Genomic DNA, 16,980 nt, shown 5'->3' with positions numbered 1-16,980 from the left:
TCCCTGGGTATCATGGAAATGGCAGAGCTAGAACTACAGCCCAAGTCCTAGAACTTAGCCCAAGTCCTCTCACTCAAATCCTAGTGCGCTCTCTCTCTCTCTCTCTCTCTCTCTCTCTCCTCTCTCTCTCTCTCTCTCCTCTCTCTCTCTCTCTCTCTCTCTCCCTTTTTCTCTCTCTCTCTCTCTCCCTTTCTCTCTCTCTCTCTCTCTCTCTCCTCTCTCTCTCTCTCTCTCTCTCTCTCTCTCTCTCTCTCTCTCTCTCTCTCTCTCTCCTGTTGTTGTTGAGTCATTTTCAGTCATGTGCGATTCTTTGTGACCCAATATAGGGTTTTTTTCCTGGCAAAGATACTGGAGTGGTTTGCCATTTCGTTTTTCATCTCCTTTTACGGATAAAGAAACTGAACCAAACAGGGTTAAGTGACTTACCCAGGGTCACATAGCTAGTGAACATCTGAGCCTGGACTTGAACTCAGGTCTTCCTGACTTCTAGGCCCAGTGTCCAATCTACTGCGCCACCTAGCCCCTTTATTGCCTCTTATAAGAAGGATGGCATTGAAATCATCTGTACAAGTTCCTTCCTAAGGGCTAAGCACTGGTCCTGCTCCAACTATACTCACCTGGTGACTAAAGAATACGCTGGACTTGACTCTGTATTGACTCAGGCTTTTGGAAGAGGAACTTTGGTTTTGGAGATTTCAGAGTCACTCCACAACCTGGTTTACAGCTTAGTAGACCTGGATGCACATCATCCCAAAACAAGATAAGCAGTGACTAACTTTGCCAGGTGAGGGGAACCATAGCATTCTAGAGCTAGAAGGGACCTCAGGGGCCATATAGTCTAATTCAGTTTTTAGATTGGTAAACCCAGGAAGGTTCAGTGCTGTGCCCAAAGTAACACAGATAATAAGGGTTAGAGGTGGGATCTGAATTCAGGTCCCATGATTCCAGAGCTGTTGCTCTTTCTGCACTGAAAAGGTGCCCGATGATTTCACATTACTCAGCATTCCTTTATGTTCTCTCACCTAAACGCTAACCTGCCCTGACCCTGCTCACCTTCTGAGATATCAGACATGTTCAGGGTGATATGGCCAAGAGGAAAAGATACTGAATATGTGCCACATTGGGGTACAGTAGGAAGGGCATTGTTTCTGGAGTCAGAGGACTTGTGTTCAAATCCAGCCTTTGATGCTTTTTGCCTGTGTAACTTTGGGCAAGGAATCCCATAGAGCCTTCGTTTAGTCATTTATAAAATCAAGAAAATGAAGGCACCTTATAGCTTCCTTTCATTGTTATCTAGCTTTGTATCTGGAAGAAGTCAGCTCCAGCTGTTTTGGCTTTTTGGAGTGGTCTCAGGCAGAACTCTCCCTCATTAAGCTATTGCCATAGTAACGTTCAGGTTTTGATAAGAGGGGCAAGTTAACTGTTTATGTGGTATTTTTAGAAAATCTGTCAGATGATTTGACAAGTTTGCTGGAGGGAAAAGACTATATGTAAATGTACTCATATTTGGATATTTCTCTAGATGCATGATTTCATTATTATGGGTTCTCATCCCTTTCATGCAGATTGTAGCCCCTTCACATTTATCATCCTGTGTGGTTGTTTTTCCCTGTTTCCCCAGAAATCTTTCACGAAAAATGTACCCAATGCGCTGGGGGCCTCCCAAACTGTTCTTTTAATAACTCAGAAGAGCACGTGAGCTATCTGTCATTCTCAATATCCTGTGGTCATAAAATGAGAATATGTGTAAAGTGCTTATGACAGGGCCTGGTACATAGTAGGCACATAATAGATGCTCATTTCTTTCCCTTTCTCTTCCTCTTTTCTTTTCATTGCATAGGGAATTCCTGGTTGAGGAAACTGACTCTAGCAGTCTAGGTTAGTACTTTCTTTGAGTTTGAGTTGCCCAGAGCAGTGGTATCAAACTCACACAGAAAGAGGGACTGCTAATCCAAGGAGTGTTGCCAAAATGCAGGCCACGTGTTTGACAGCTCGATCCTAGAGTATTGGAAGGTTAAGTGACTTGCCTAGGGTGACATCCCCAACATGGATCAGAAGCAGGTCTTGAATCAAGGTGTCACATTCTAAGGCTAGCCCTCTGTGTGCTACGTGATGTTTCTCTTTTGGTCATTCATATGTTTTTATATGGAAGTAAGTGTGTAGCAATGTCTAAAAGGATTCAATGGGAATTTAAAAAAATTACACATATAATTAGGGAGTTAAAAAAGATATTCAGAAATCGACCAGCAAATTCTTATCCTACTAGATTGGATTACAACCAATTTATCTAGAAATAATTGGGAGATGTACTTCTTTAAAAAAGGAAGGAAGAGGGGCAGCTAGGTGGCGCAGTGAATAGAGCACCGGCCCTGGATTCAGGAGGATCTGAGTTCAAATCCAGCCTCAGACATATAACACTTACTAGCTGTGTGACCCTGGGCAAGTCATTTAACCTCATTGCCTAGCCAAAAAATAAAAAAAAAAATAAAAAATATTAAAAAGGAAGGAAGGAAGAAAGAAGGAAGGAAGAAAGGAAGGAAGGAAGGACTGACCAAAATGGCCCAAACTCCTTAAACGATTTATTGGTGCTAAAAAAAAAAATTAGCATTTTCTAATGTCCACCCTCCCCAAAAATCTTCTCTTGCAAGAAAGAAGTATAATTAAATGAAAAACCCAAACAATCTAATGTCCATTTTTGACAACATGAGTCTCATTTCTCTCTGCCAAGAGGAAGCAGACATACCTCAATGTTCATCCTCTGAAATAAAGATTGGTAAATGCACTAATTAGAGTTCTTGTGTCTTTCCATGTCATTTTCCTTTTTTTGGTTGCAGTCATGATTTCAGTTGGTCTGGTTCTGCTTGTTTTACTCTGCATGCCTTCCCAATGTTGTTCAAATTCTTCATATTTACCATTTCTCTATGGTGCAATAATATTTCATTGCATGTGTAGACCACAGCTTATTCGAATTCCCTAATTAATGGCTACACACTAGGCTTCCAGTTACTTGCTACCACAAAAATTACTGCTATAGACATTTTTGTAAATATAGAATTTTTATCTTGGTTGTTTCCTTCCCTGGTATATAAGCCTAGTTGTGGTAATCTTAGGTCAAAGGGTAGTACAATTTAGTGATTTTAAAAATACAGACCCAAATTGTCTTCGGCACTGGTTTGTCCAATTCATAGCATTAAGAACAATGCATTAGTGTGCCTGTCTTCTCAAGGCCCAACATTTATTATTATTGTCTTTTGTCATCTTTGCCAATCTGATATTGGTCTCTAAAGATTTTTCTCAATAATCTATTCCAGTATCTAGAAACCTTCACCATCAGAGATTTCTTCCTTATCCAGTCTCAGTGCTTTTTATTCTAATTTTGGGGATAGTTTCTTTTTTATGCCCTTCATCCTTGTATTTAGTTTTATATACCTTGAAGTTTCTTAAGGGGTCTTGATTCTTCCTTGCAAAAATACCCTGATTAATTTTGAGGAATGGATTTTGAAATGACCATCATGTAATTTGATAAAAGTCTAATAAGCATATGCTAAATCTAATAAATTTCAATTTAATAAAATGCTGGTTAAGTCAGCAGCTGTCAAAAGAACACAAGAAAAAGATTTAATAGACCTGAGTTTTAGTCATATCCCTGCCAACTTGTGACCTTTACTAAGTTATTTAACCTGTTTGGGCCTCAGTTTCCTCATCTGTAAAATGAGGGGATTGCCTTAGATCATCTTTGAGCTACCTTTCTCCTAGCACTGATTCTATGATATCCAAGCTTGTTTATAGAATAAGCATGCAACCATTCTCATTTGCTTGTCTACAGTTTTTGTTTCAGACACACAAGAGAGAAAAGGTCAACATCCATATTTCTAAACACTATAGAAAATAGACATTAGCCTTTTATATAGTTTTACTCTTATAGATTATTCTTTATATAGTTTATATTCATATATTTATATAGTTTTATTCTTACAAGTTTTCTGAGCTGTATAGTTGCTCAGATGACCAGGCCAAGTGCCGTATTGCAATTAACTTGAGGCAGATAGTTGGTGTACTGGATAGAATGCTGTCACTAGAGTCAGGAAGAACTGAGTTCAAATCTAGCCTGAGACATTTAATAGCTGTGTGACCCTAGGTAAGACACCTAGCCTCCTCAACCTCAGTTTCTCCATTTGTAAGATGTAAAAAAATTGTAAAATTTTAAAAATAATAATAATAGCATCTACCTACCAGTGTTGTGAGGATCAAATGAGTTCATATTTGTAAAGACTTAGAATAGCACATAGTAAGAACTATACAAATATTATTTTGAGGCAATTGGGGTTAAGTGACTTGCCCAGGGTAACAGAGCTAGTAAATATCAAGCATCTGATGTTGGATTTGAACTCAGGTCCTCCTAACTCCAGAGCTGGTACTCTATCTACTGCACCACCTAGCTTCCCCCTACAAATATTATTTTTAATTTCAAATGTTATCCCCAAGTATTTTCAACAGCTTGCCCACTAGTAAACAACTAGTGGAAAAATTGAAATGACTGATTACTTAATAATTAACAAGCCCAAGTCTCTTATTAGGTTGTTGACCAGGTGAGGAGAAAAGCATCCTCTATTGTCCACAGTTGTGAATCTGTTGTCTCTTTTATGGAGTTTCCTTCATCAGGAAATATACCAACTTTAGCAAATGTCCCTGCTCCTCCCCCATCTAATTCTAGTTTGTTTCAGAGACATAAAGAAAATGGATATTCAGGGCTTGTGAGTAGTTCACCCTAAGGACCCAGTATTGTATGGAATCAGGGTGATGTGGAAGTAGGGTGAGCTGGCTCCAAATTTTTCTACGTGCACAAAAGGTAGAAAGGAATTATTAGCCCAAAATGATAAAAGAAAATGCAGGACCTCACAGCTTTTGAAATACGTGGATAATTTTGGTAGTGTTGTGCATCATACCAACTTCTAGTTATTTCTAACACTTGTATAAGATCCCCCATTCTGCCACAAACAGCTTGGGTTTCTTTTAGAGACCTCATGTACATACCTCTTTGCCCCTATACGAGTGGAATTTGAAACCCATACAATTGCTCAAACTTATAAGACTTCAGTACAGGACTGTTTTGTTTGCACAATCAAGGACATATAGGGACACTCATTTGAGGCCATAGAGAATTAAGATCTTATACTTTCCAGTAAGGGGCAGTAAGGTAGCACAGTGGATAGAGTGACAGGCTTCATCTTCCTGAGGTCGAATCTGGCCTCAGACACTTGCTGGCTATGTAACCTTGGGTAAGTCACTTAAACCTGTTTGCTTCAGTTTCTCTTCTGTAAAACGAGCTAGAGAAGGAAATGGTAAACCATTCCAGGACCTTTGCCAAGAAAATCCCAAATGTGATCATGAAGAATAGGCCACAATTGAGACGATTCAACATAAACAACAATTTCTAGTAAGTTGCCATGCCCCACCCCAACTGACCAACTGATTGATAAAGCTCTCATGATTGATAACACTAAGCCTGAGGGGTCCTATCAAGGGGAATGGCTGGAATTTGCTCATTTATACCTCATTGTTCTATTGTTGGCAATAATGCCACTGCATCATTGATCCACAGTTCCAAAGTTGCTGCCTTCTGCTCTTGGCTCAAGGTGTGTGGATCTGTCTTACCAATCTCATCCAACAGATCTATTACTACTTACCTCCTTTCCCAATACCAGCTCTCAAGTAACTGGACTGGGGTTATAACATATTAGGCAGAGTACCTAGTGTTAAAGCTGATTGATACTTTTGAAGGCAGTGAGGGCCTATGGCTTATTTTAACCTTTTAGAATTTTACACCCTTGTCTCACAGCCCCAGCCTCCTCACAGAAGATATTTTAGAGGGTTATGGGAACACTTCTATCAAGAGCTACTCAAGCAACTCTGTTTCTGTTTTATTGTCAACTCACATGTAGCACCTATAAGTATTACTTTCTCCTCCTGGGTCTGGGTGAAGTTCTTTCTGTTTATGCTGGCACCTGTTACTGAATCATTTGGCATTTGGAGAGACTCTCCAAAATATCCTTTCATTTGTCTTTCTCTTTCCACCTTCTGGGGCATCTGAGCCACATTATACAAATTACCCCCAGACTTCTAAGGTCTCCAAAATGGAAAGAAGAGGGAAAGAGCTGGAAGCTTTCAAAATAGTCATCTGTGTCTTAGAGAGGCAACCACTTGTAATTCACATAATACAAACAGCAAAAAAGATGTTTTCTCAAAGGCTAAAAAAAAAATAAATTTGTCAAACTTGATTATTTATTATGATTGAGAGTGAGCCCTGAGGCTATTGCCCCACATCTCATACTGTGGATCATGAATAGTATACAGGTCAATTGATTGGGACATGGGACATAGGGGAGATGGTGACCTATTGGAAAGAGAAAATTGTTAACCCTCTTCGTGCCCAGCCATGAGATGAGTGCCTTTTATATCTATGGGTCCAAGAATTGAGATCCTTGTTGTTAGTAATTATTTCAGTCTCACATTTGTTGGCTTAAATTGCCTTGAGGCTGCTCTACTGAGTATTACTGTTTACCAGATTCCTGGAGGCAGAATGGGCTTTAGAGATCATCAAGCCAAGCCTGCTCACTTTGTAAATGAGGAAACAGAAGCTCATATAGAATAAATGATGGTCTCCAACTACACTGAGAAGACAGAGGCCTTTTGACATGAACTCTTTTAGCCCACCTTCTTCATTTTTTGAATCTTAGAATCATTTCAACTCTCTTCTCTTTCCTTCCAATTACAGAGAGTGGTGTTCTTCATGCCATTCTGCTTTGGTCCTACTACTGCTTTCCCCCTCTTGGATCTTGCTGTAAGAATCATTTCCTCTATTTAGCTAGAAAAGAAATGTCAAACATGGAGCCCACGGGCTCGAATCTGATTAAAATGTAATTGGGAAATGTTCTTGAAAAAGTCTCTACCTGATTGATGCCTTCACTTCCTTATTACCTTCTGCTTCCTCCCCTGGCTTTCATCCATACCACTATACTCAAAATGCTCTCTCAAAGATCACAGGATTATAGATTTCGAACTGGAAGGAACCTGATAGCAAAGGTGACTTGTTATGATCCTCTCATGCTACAGATGAGGAAACATGAGGCCCAGAGCTACGATTTAAATTCCAGACCCACAATTCCAAGTTCAGTCCTCAAAGTTCAATGATCTTTCCACTAGTACTAAAACCCAATAATTTCTTTTCCTCATTTTTTCATACTCTTTGAGCTCTATCACATTGGACAAGGCTAAAGACAAAGCTAAAGAGAGGCAACATGGCGGTGCTAAAGAGTACTGCTCTTGAAATTAAGAGACCTAAGTTCCAATTGTGGTGCTGACACGTGGGCTATGTGACCTTGGGCAAATTCTTTAGGCTTTTGTTCCTTCACCCATAAAATGAGAATTTAATATATGTACTGTTTACCTCACAAAGTTGGGTATGTCAAGGGCTTTGCAAACCTTGAAATGCTACATAAATTTAAGTTAATATTGTGTGAGCTAGTTGGTGAAACAATCAGATTTAAAACTTCACTCTCCTGACTCTCAGTTCAGCGAGTTTTCCATCATAGCAAACTATCCTATTGAACTCCATGGTTAGCCTAGTATAGTGCTCCTCCAGAGGAAGGCACTCTAGGTATTTATTAAATGTATTTATTAAATCCATCAAATAATTATTATGTACTTGCTATGTGCTAGGCACTAGAATCAGTAAGGCTAAAAGGAAATCGAGCCTGCCCTCAAGGAGCTTGCATTATGTTGTGAGAAAACAATGTGAACATGGATAAAGAGTATCCATATATTGAATAATTTGGGGAGGGGAAAGAGCTAAAAACTGGGAAGATGTTTATATGCACCTCTCCATCGATGTAGTCTTCTGTCAGTTGGCTTCTCTGTCAGGTTAAAGACCATCATGTTTCGGTCTTCATGATTTAGGCCCCGTCATGCCTCTTAGTAAAAGGATTTGTTCTGTGTGTGAAGTTTGGATTCAGTCAAAGGGCTGCACTTGAGGACCTAAATGGTCACATGTGGCCTTGAAGCTCCAGGTTCCCCACCTCTGATTTAGGAGTTTTCGCATGGAATAGTTTTGTTTGAATGGCTTTAATAGTAATCTGTAATGGTTACTTGGTTTGGTTTGTGATTCAGTTACACGACTGATGATTATTCTTCCCTGTTGGCATTCATAGGTGTAGAGGACAAAGCACATTCATAAAAATGTTTTCTTAAGAGTATTTATTATCAAATTGTAAGTTACTGGCATTAAAAATAGATTCACGTGTCATGGACCCTATCTTTTCTTTTAACTTCGAGGGGGTGCTGGCTTAGAGAACAAGAAATTCCTTCCATTCCATTCTGTGTTTTACAGAGCATCTCAGAAGTATGACTCAGTGCTGTGAATAATGTAGTATAGCAGTGGACTTGGAGTCAGAAGATCTGGACTAAAAGCCATAACTAGGGATTCTGTACCATAGGACTAAGTCAGGTATAGAGTGGAGGTTGTGGTCCAGGTCAGTGGTGTCAAACTCACATGGAAATGAAGGCCACTAAACCATACACAAGGATCCCCGTGAGCAAAAGGGAAAAACCACACACCAGTATTATCTCTGTTTTACTGAATTTTAAAATGTGTTTCGTTAAGTATTTGCCAGCTACCTTTTCATCTGGTTTGGGAGTGCTGTTGGGCCCCATGCAGCCTGGGTATTTGACGCCTCTTTTCCAGGGTGCTGCTTCCTAGGCCAGACCTTGTCTCAGGACTACGTGGTTTCCGTGCTACCTTTCTCCTTGAACTGAACATAACCCCACCCCTTTTCCTGGAGGTCCAGTGGCCCTGAAGTGCTGCCTCTCCTTGTGTGGAGAGGTGGAGCCTCTACTCTTCTCCCCTTTCCTGGGTAAAAGATTACTATAGGGAGAAAGCTTCCCCCTCTTAGATGTTGGTTTTGTTCTTCAGTCATTAACAGTCGTGTCTGACTCTTCATGACCCCATTTGGGGTTATCTTGGCAAAGCTCCAGCTCATTTTACAGATGAGAAAACTGAGGTAAATAGAGTTAGGTGACTTGTCCAGGGTCACAAGCTAGTAAATGTCTGAGGCTGAATTTGAACTCATGGTGATCAGCCTTCCTGACTCCAGGCTTGGCACTCTTTCCGTGGCACCACACAGTATCCTGGGACAAAATCTCAGTTGTCCTTCTCAAATGACAAGTTTGCTTTGGATTGACTTGGCTGTGACACTAATTGTCTGGGTTACCTTGGGCAACTTTTCACAACTATGAAATGAAGAGATTGGACTCGATGACACTGGAAATCCTTTTGAGCTACAAATATACCATTATATGATTCTAAGACCCTTAAACTCTGGGCTTTGGTGCCTTCCTCACGTAGAATGGAGATAGCGATGACTACCCTGCACAAAATTCTTATTAGGGTCAAATGAGAAAATATATGTAGAAGCACTTGGAAAACCAAAAAGTGCTATACAAATGTGGGATTTATCATCTTTATGTTTTTTTTCATAATAATTAGTTAACATCTGCGCTCGGAAATCACTTAAAACTTGTGCAAGTTTCACTTGTACCCTGGTGAAAACTCACAAGGTATAGTGTGGCATAATATATAGAGCGCTGGAATGAGTCAGAAGGGACTGGGTTCAAATCCTCAGACACCTACTAATTATGGGATCCTTGGGCAGTCATTCAAACTATTCTCTGCCTCAGGTTCCTCATCTGTAAAATGGGGAGGGAAGAGCACTTTGGACTCAGTTACCTCAAGGTCCCTTCCATTTCTCCATGTATGATCCTAGGATCTTTCAACATCTCTTCACATGATGATCTAATACTGTTTCCTGCTGTGAAAAGGTCAGATGTGCTTCAGGAATAATAATATGACAGAAAGTTAGTCTCTCTTTAAGACTCTGTGGATTCTAACGAAAATGTCACCTACTGAAATCAGATGCTGCGTCTCTATATACACAACCCAGGACAAACACAGCAACACGGTAGTTTAATTCAGTTAAACAACTTGTTATTGACTGGAGGCAACCCAGTTGGCAATTAACCCATTTGTCTGAATTAAACATTTTATTTGAAGGCCTGTGGATATGTGTGTAAATGGCACAAGCAGGAGCAATACCCAGCACCAGGAAAGGAAATCTAGCATTTTTATGTATTCACGAGTGTCTCATTGTATAAACATTTGAAACTAAAGTAACGCCTTATGCAACACAAAGCCAACATAACATAGATTTTTGAACTAGAATTGACCTGAAAGGTCACCTAGTCTAATCCTCTTATTTTGTCTTCAGCACGGTATAATGGATAGCATGCCATTCTCAGTCAGGAAGACATGACTTCATATGCCACCTCTGATACTAACTGTATGTCCATGGGCAAGTCACTTAACCTCTATAAGACTCAGGCAACTCTCTGAGATTTATGATGTTTTATACGGGTGGCAATCTGTCTTCATGTGAAGAGTTCCCATTCTAATAGAAGCCTTGCTTATAAATACAACTAGGTGAAATATTGACAGTGGGATGGAGAATTTTTTTTTGACAATATGTTCTGCATCCTGCTAGAATTAAGTCATCCTTTATATTATCTCTTGATGTGTTCATGCTATTCCCTCTAAGAATCTACTTCTTTGGGACAGCTAGGTGGCACAGTGGATAAAGCACTGGCCTTGAAGTCAGGAGGACCTGAGTTCAAATGTGGCCTCAGACCAAACACTTGATACTTACTAGCTGTGTGACACTGGGCAAGTCCTTAAACCCAATTGCCTAAAAACAAACAAAAAACAAGCAAGCAAACAAAAAAGAATCTATTTCTTTGATTCTACCATCATGTCTGTGGTGTCACATCTTACTCATTGACTGAGAAGTGATAGGTACTCCCCAGGATCATTGATCACAGCATACCTGTCCCAGCTATTAGTTCCAATCTCTTCCTTATACTGAGGGTCATTGTTGACGTAGAGGTGTAAGGGACCTCAAAGACCATCTAGTCTAATCCCTTTGTTATAAGCAGATCTGACTCAAGCCAGCATGGTGTTTTATGTTTGGAACTATAATGAAATGAGACATTCATAGACTATCTAACAATTAACAGAAAGAGGATTATTTAGGCATACCAGGGAATGGATTTGCAATAAAGATACTCAATAGGGTGCATATTCCCTACTTCTGTGGTGGCTGTGCTTGGTCAGAAGTCTTAGGGAAGAGCAATTCCTTCTTCCTTATGGGCTAGCTTTGGTCAGGCAACCAAGAAACCATATGACAGTCTTGAACTTTGCTCAAGTATAGTTTAAATACCTTTAAAGGAAAAAAAAATGAAGTAACTAACCTAGCCTACCAAGTAAATATTGCTCTTACCTCACCCTTTGTTTTCTAGTTTTATAGATATGGAAAGTGATTTATTTAAATGACTTTATCCAATATTTCACTGTTGGAATGCATGAGACATAAGAATTGAAACAAGGGCTTCTGAGTCCAGAGTAAGGACTCTTTCTCTGGGCCTATGAGTACTGCACATGGTTCATATTCTTTCCCAAATGATCCCCTTCCAAAGGTAATGATTCTCTAAATCCAATTTTGCAATAATGAAAAAATACTTATTATATATTAAGATAACATTTCCTCTCACCTATAGGATCAAAGCCTCACACACACCATGAAACAGAGTGTAAGACTAAAATCTAGCAATGAGTACTCTTAATTATAATACTCTGATTTGTGCATAAAAATGTAGTTAGATTGACTGTATAGGCTTAAAAATGGAAATATATTAAATAGAGATTGTCTTTCTATGATTAACATAAACATTTACATTTCCCCCCTTTCCAGCAACCATCAACAGATCTAGAATTTGATCGGATAGTGATTTACACCACTTGCCTTCGTGTGGTAAGAACGACTTTTGAAAGGTGTGAACTCGTTAGGAAAATCTTCCAGAATCATCGAGTCAAATTTGAAGAGAAAAATATTGCTCTTAATGGTGAATATGGAAAAGAGCTTGATGAGAGATGCAGGAGGGTGTCTGAAGCACCTTCTCTGCCTGTTGTGTTTATTGATGGCCATTACCTTGGGGTAAGTACTCTACGAGGGAAATGAGCTCTTTTATTTTAGTTTTTATTTGGTTTTTTTGCTGGCAAGGGGGTTAAGTGGCTTGCCCAGGGTCACATGGCTAGTAAGTGTCAAGTGTCTGAGGTCAGATTTGAACTGAGGTCCATCTAGCTCTAGGGCCAGTGCTCTATCCACTGTGCAACCTAGCTGCCCCAAAATGAGGCTCTTTTAAAACCTGTTATAAGATGTGCAGAATTCTATAAGCCCTTGGAAAGGCGAAAGGAAAACACAAGCTAGAATTTTTCTTTCTTTTGGAACTTGAAACAGAGGCAATGAAAGAGTTATTTCTACTCCAAATCAGTGAGTTGATAAGACTATTCATCCCTGAGAAGCTTGAGAATAAGGTAAAGTCAGCATGAAATTGCCTTTTGAAATGTATTACTTATGGAAAAGAACAAGATTGGTGGCTGACACGACTCCATATTAGGAAGTTTTCAGAACCATATTAGAATTAGGCTTTTTCAGTGCAGGCAAAAAGATGCATTATTTAAAAGATGCATGTGATTTTATTGTGGCTCATGACCTGGTGCTCTGGTTCCTACCTGATGAACATAGGATGATCCTAAAATAGAATTATTATAAAATGGGTTTCAGGAGGACAGGCTTTTAAAACTGCTATTTGTCAAAAAATTTATTCTTGAATCTGACCATGTCTGCACTGGGAAAAAAATAGATATAAGATTAAGGCAGGAGCAATGAAATAATCATCCCTGGCAATAATACAGCATATTTACTTCCCATCTCTATGAAAAGTATTGTATAATTAAATGTTATTTATTAAAATGTTATTGTCTGAAATACATGACATTAGAAAAAACATCCTTAAGATTCTCCTCAGGAGAAGTAGTCATGATACCTTTGTTTGTAATAGCAAGGAATTGAAAACAACTCAAATGTCCAAAAATTGGAGATCAATTAAAAAAAATGATGTTCTATCATTCTAATAGGATGTCATTGGGCCATAAAATGACAAGTATGAAGAATATAATATTTTTGATATTTAAATAGTTTTCTGATCATTATGAGATGATGAGATCAAAACTTGAATGGCAACTAATTAATTTCCTTTCACATGAGCTACTCTTGTCCATGTCCTCCCATAAACACTCCACAGAGGGTTCACCTAACGTGGAAAGAGTTTTCCTCTAATTCTCTTGACATTGTATGCATATCAGCAGAGCAAGTGGTCTGTCTATTGGTATCCCCTAAAGCCTATAGCATGACTAATCCATGATAAGACATAGAAAAATGAATTTTAAGTGATTCAGAATGAAGAACTCACAATAAACTCATAAACATTTATTAAGCACTTATTAGGTGCTAAGTATTGTGTTAAGCCTGGAAATACAAATACAAGCAGAAAGAAACAATGCCAACCCTCAAGAAGCTTACAATTCTGATGAGGGAAGACTGCACCTAAAGGAAGTTGAAAAAAAGAGGTGGGAAGTACAGTCAGGAGAGGAATAAAGACATGTCTGGCTTAGGCACCCTCCTTAAATGTAGGCTTGGTATTCCAAAAATCTTAGTGCAGCTTAGAACTGTGATTTTTGGGTTGCCCTGTATCTATATAGCACAATGGTAAAAGTATGCTGAGTACAAAAGTGAAGAAGAACCAGAAAAGGACATAAAGCCAATAAAACTATGTTATCATTTTGATAAAGTTTAAATATATATATATACACACATACATATATATTTGGCAATCTATACATTGTTGGTTTTTTATGTCTTATTAAGCTTATTTATTTTATAGACATTTTTGTTGTATATTAAAATCATCTAAAATAAAAATGGGCAGTGAAAAAAAAAACCTTGGGGCAAGGAGATTATAAAGTAGGAATGAAGAAAGAGATAATTAATTATAAGTTTACAAAGGTTGTCAACCAGTAGGTGGATATTTGAGTTTTAGATTTGTTTAGCAACTGGCTCTTTTGAATTTCATGAATATGCCTCAAATTTAAAGTGCTCAAGAATGTACTGAGTTACAGAATGACGCTCTCTTATGTTTCTTCTGAAAATTGAAGTTGGAAAAATGGAAAAGTTGAAACATAGCATTTGTCAGCCAAAAAAAGATACAGTCTTCCTAGGGAGGCCCAGCCCCAGGGATGGAGTAGATATACTTTGTCCTGAGGTGCCCCCGGCTCTTCTTCCTGTACTCTTTTATCTTCTCACGTGCTATTGCTGTATCTTCAGGTTCTGTCTTTTCTCTCTTATCAATATCTGCTTACAGGCAAGTATCTACATTTACACTAATGGGTAAATGATTGATAGGGTTTAAAGTCTAATATTTTTCAGGTTATTTGCATTTTAACAAGGAAGATCACTCTAAGAGAATCTTAAATTGCAAAATATCAGGGAGAATGTGGCAGTCCTAATTTTTTTTGGGGTGGGGAAGGGCAATGGGATGTTCTTAATATACTGGAAAATATATTACATAGTCTGACACCCATAGCGTTTAAAGTTTCCCCTTGACTTTTGCATTTCTCTGGCTTCCTGCTCACTGTAAGAATCTTTTTTTCTTCTTTCATGAACCTTTTATAGTTTAGAACAAAAACAGCAGGGTACAATTTCATTACTGGTTTTTGCATTTCAATTTGAGGGATGACAGTAGAATGTTATGGACCCATGCAGCAAAAGGCAGGTTGATGTCTTTATTGCCCTTTGCCTGTGATCATTCTCTTTGCACATATTATTAAGTTCAGGCAGATGAAAGTGTTCACAATTCCCCTTTGCTTCTGCCAGTTAACTTGAATACCAACACCCCAGAACATCCAAGAGCATTTGGTTTGTTCCCCCCCCAATCATATTGATCTCTATTTCCTTCTTTTAAAAAAATTACATTTTATTTTTAATGCATAAGTATTTATTTTCTAAACCTCCCACTTACCCCCAATTTAAAAGAAAAAAGAAAAACAAAACCCTTGTAACAAAAATGTGTAGTGAAATAAAACAAATTCCCACATCGTCCATATTCAAAAATGTTACGTCTCATTTTCCATTTTGAACCCATCACCTCTCTATCATCTTGAACCCATCCCCTCTGTATCATCTGGAATCCATCACCTCTGTGTCATCTTGAATCCACACTATCTCTGGGGCAGCGTACTTCATCTCAGGACTTCTGCATCGGTCAGAATTCTTAATTCTTTCAAAGTTGATTGTCTTCGTAATGATGTTCTGATAGAAATTGTTCTACTTACATCACTCTACATCATTCCATATAGTTCTTCACAGGTATTTCTGAACCAATCCTTTTCAACATTTGTCATGGTACAGTATTATTCCATTACCTTCATATACCATAATTTCTTAATTTATTTCCCAATTATTGGGTGTATACTTAGTTTCCATTTCTTTGACGCTACAAAATGACCTGCTACAATTATTTTGTATATTTGGATACTTTTATTCTTTTTTAAAATCTCTTTTGCACATCGGTCTAGTAGAAGTATCACTAGGTTGAAAGGTATATACACACTAGTGACTTTTTGATTATAGTTCCAAATTGCTTTCTAGACTGGATCAATTTACAACTCCATTAATAGTGGCATGGGTGTACCTATTTCCCCACAGACCTTCCAACATTTGTCATTTTCCTTTTTTTGGTCAGTTTTGCTAGTCTGAGGGGTGAGAGGGAAAATGTCAGAGGTGCTTTAATTTACATTTATCTAATTATTAAAATTTTATGAAAATGTTTTTCATATGGTTATTAATAGCTTGGATTGAAGAACTGCCTGTTCACAGTGTTTGAACATTTATCAATTGGAGGATGGCTCCTATATTTTAAAAGAGAGGAACTGCCTCAATAAGATTATAAGGGTTATTTTTTCCCCAGCTACAATTGTACCTTTATTTCATATCTAATGTAAAAGCCATAAGTAAGGAACCGTTTCTTGAAAGATTCATGCATCTGAAATGGAAGGATGCCCTCTACTGGGCTCTGACATGTAATGGAAAATAATTTTTAGGGAGCAAAAGAAATTGATACTGGTAGAGAAGCAGCAGTGGGGAACCTCTTAAATTTATACTGAATTTTCTAAAGTAAGAAAATGTACATACGTGGAATCTTCTTTACTAGATATACAGCCACCTTCTTTAGTAGTGACAAATGATGGATAACTCCTAGGATTTAATAGGCAGCATCACATGTTAAATAGGGCACTGGACCCAGAGTCAGAAAGACTGGATTCAAACATTTCCTCAGACACTTACATGATGGACGGCTCTGGAAAGATCACCTACCCACCCTCTCTTAGCCTCAGCTTCCTTATCTATAAAATGAAGAGGTTGATCTCTGAAGTCTTTTCCAGCTTTAAATTTTTGATCCTCTTGTTTAGAGCTAGATGAAGAGGGGGAAAGAAGGAAAAAACAGACCCAGAGAGAAACATGGAGACTTCTAAGTTTACCTGTTATATTGCTTCTGTCTTTAGAATTCTTGGATAATTTTTCTTATCAAAGAAAATAGTTATAAAAATAGAAAGCTTCCTATTTAGCTAATAATATACTTGAACTTCAACATAAAATAATGGATTAGGTTCCATACCCTGGGGATACAGAACCATATGGTGCCAATAAAAGGAGGAAGAGGAAAAAAAAAAGAGAATTCTCTCCTTTTGCTTTCTGGAGCTCATGGTTAGTGTAGCTAAAATTTTGAAATTAAGAAAGTTTATTTTTCCCATTCTCTTACTTCTCTTTCTGTGTTTCTCTATCATCAACCTGTTACTCTCCCTAGGAATATTTTGTTTTCATGTTGTCCTTAGCCCTCTCCCCAGGCTAGATTTTCAATCTCCCAAATTATCTACTTCTCTTCTCCTCTAGTCAAAACGCTCCTTATCTGAATGCATCT

General features: G+C 38.3%; 1 protein-coding gene across 1 annotated transcript in view; it reads left to right on the top strand.

The window, feature by feature from the left end:
* GRXCR1 (glutaredoxin and cysteine rich domain containing 1) overlaps positions 1–16,980 on the top strand; it is a 123,148-nt gene that overhangs the window by 65,228 nt on the left and 40,940 nt on the right. Inside the window, exon 2 of the mRNA XM_020989568.2 lies at positions 11,856–12,098. Within this exon, the coding sequence (XP_020845227.1) occupies positions 11,856–12,098 (243 nt within the window). The remainder of the gene's footprint in view (positions 1–11,855; positions 12,099–16,980) is intronic.

The sequence above is a fragment of the Phascolarctos cinereus genome, unplaced genomic scaffold (assembly GCF_003287225.1).
Source record: "Phascolarctos cinereus isolate Bilbo 61053 unplaced genomic scaffold, phaCin_HiC Scaffold_9;HRSCAF=440, whole genome shotgun sequence".
NCBI classification, from domain to species: domain Eukaryota; kingdom Metazoa; phylum Chordata; class Mammalia; order Diprotodontia; family Phascolarctidae; genus Phascolarctos; species Phascolarctos cinereus.
Note: the sequence above shows the minus strand (reverse complement) of the source record. Positions and strands in the feature narration are given on the sequence as shown.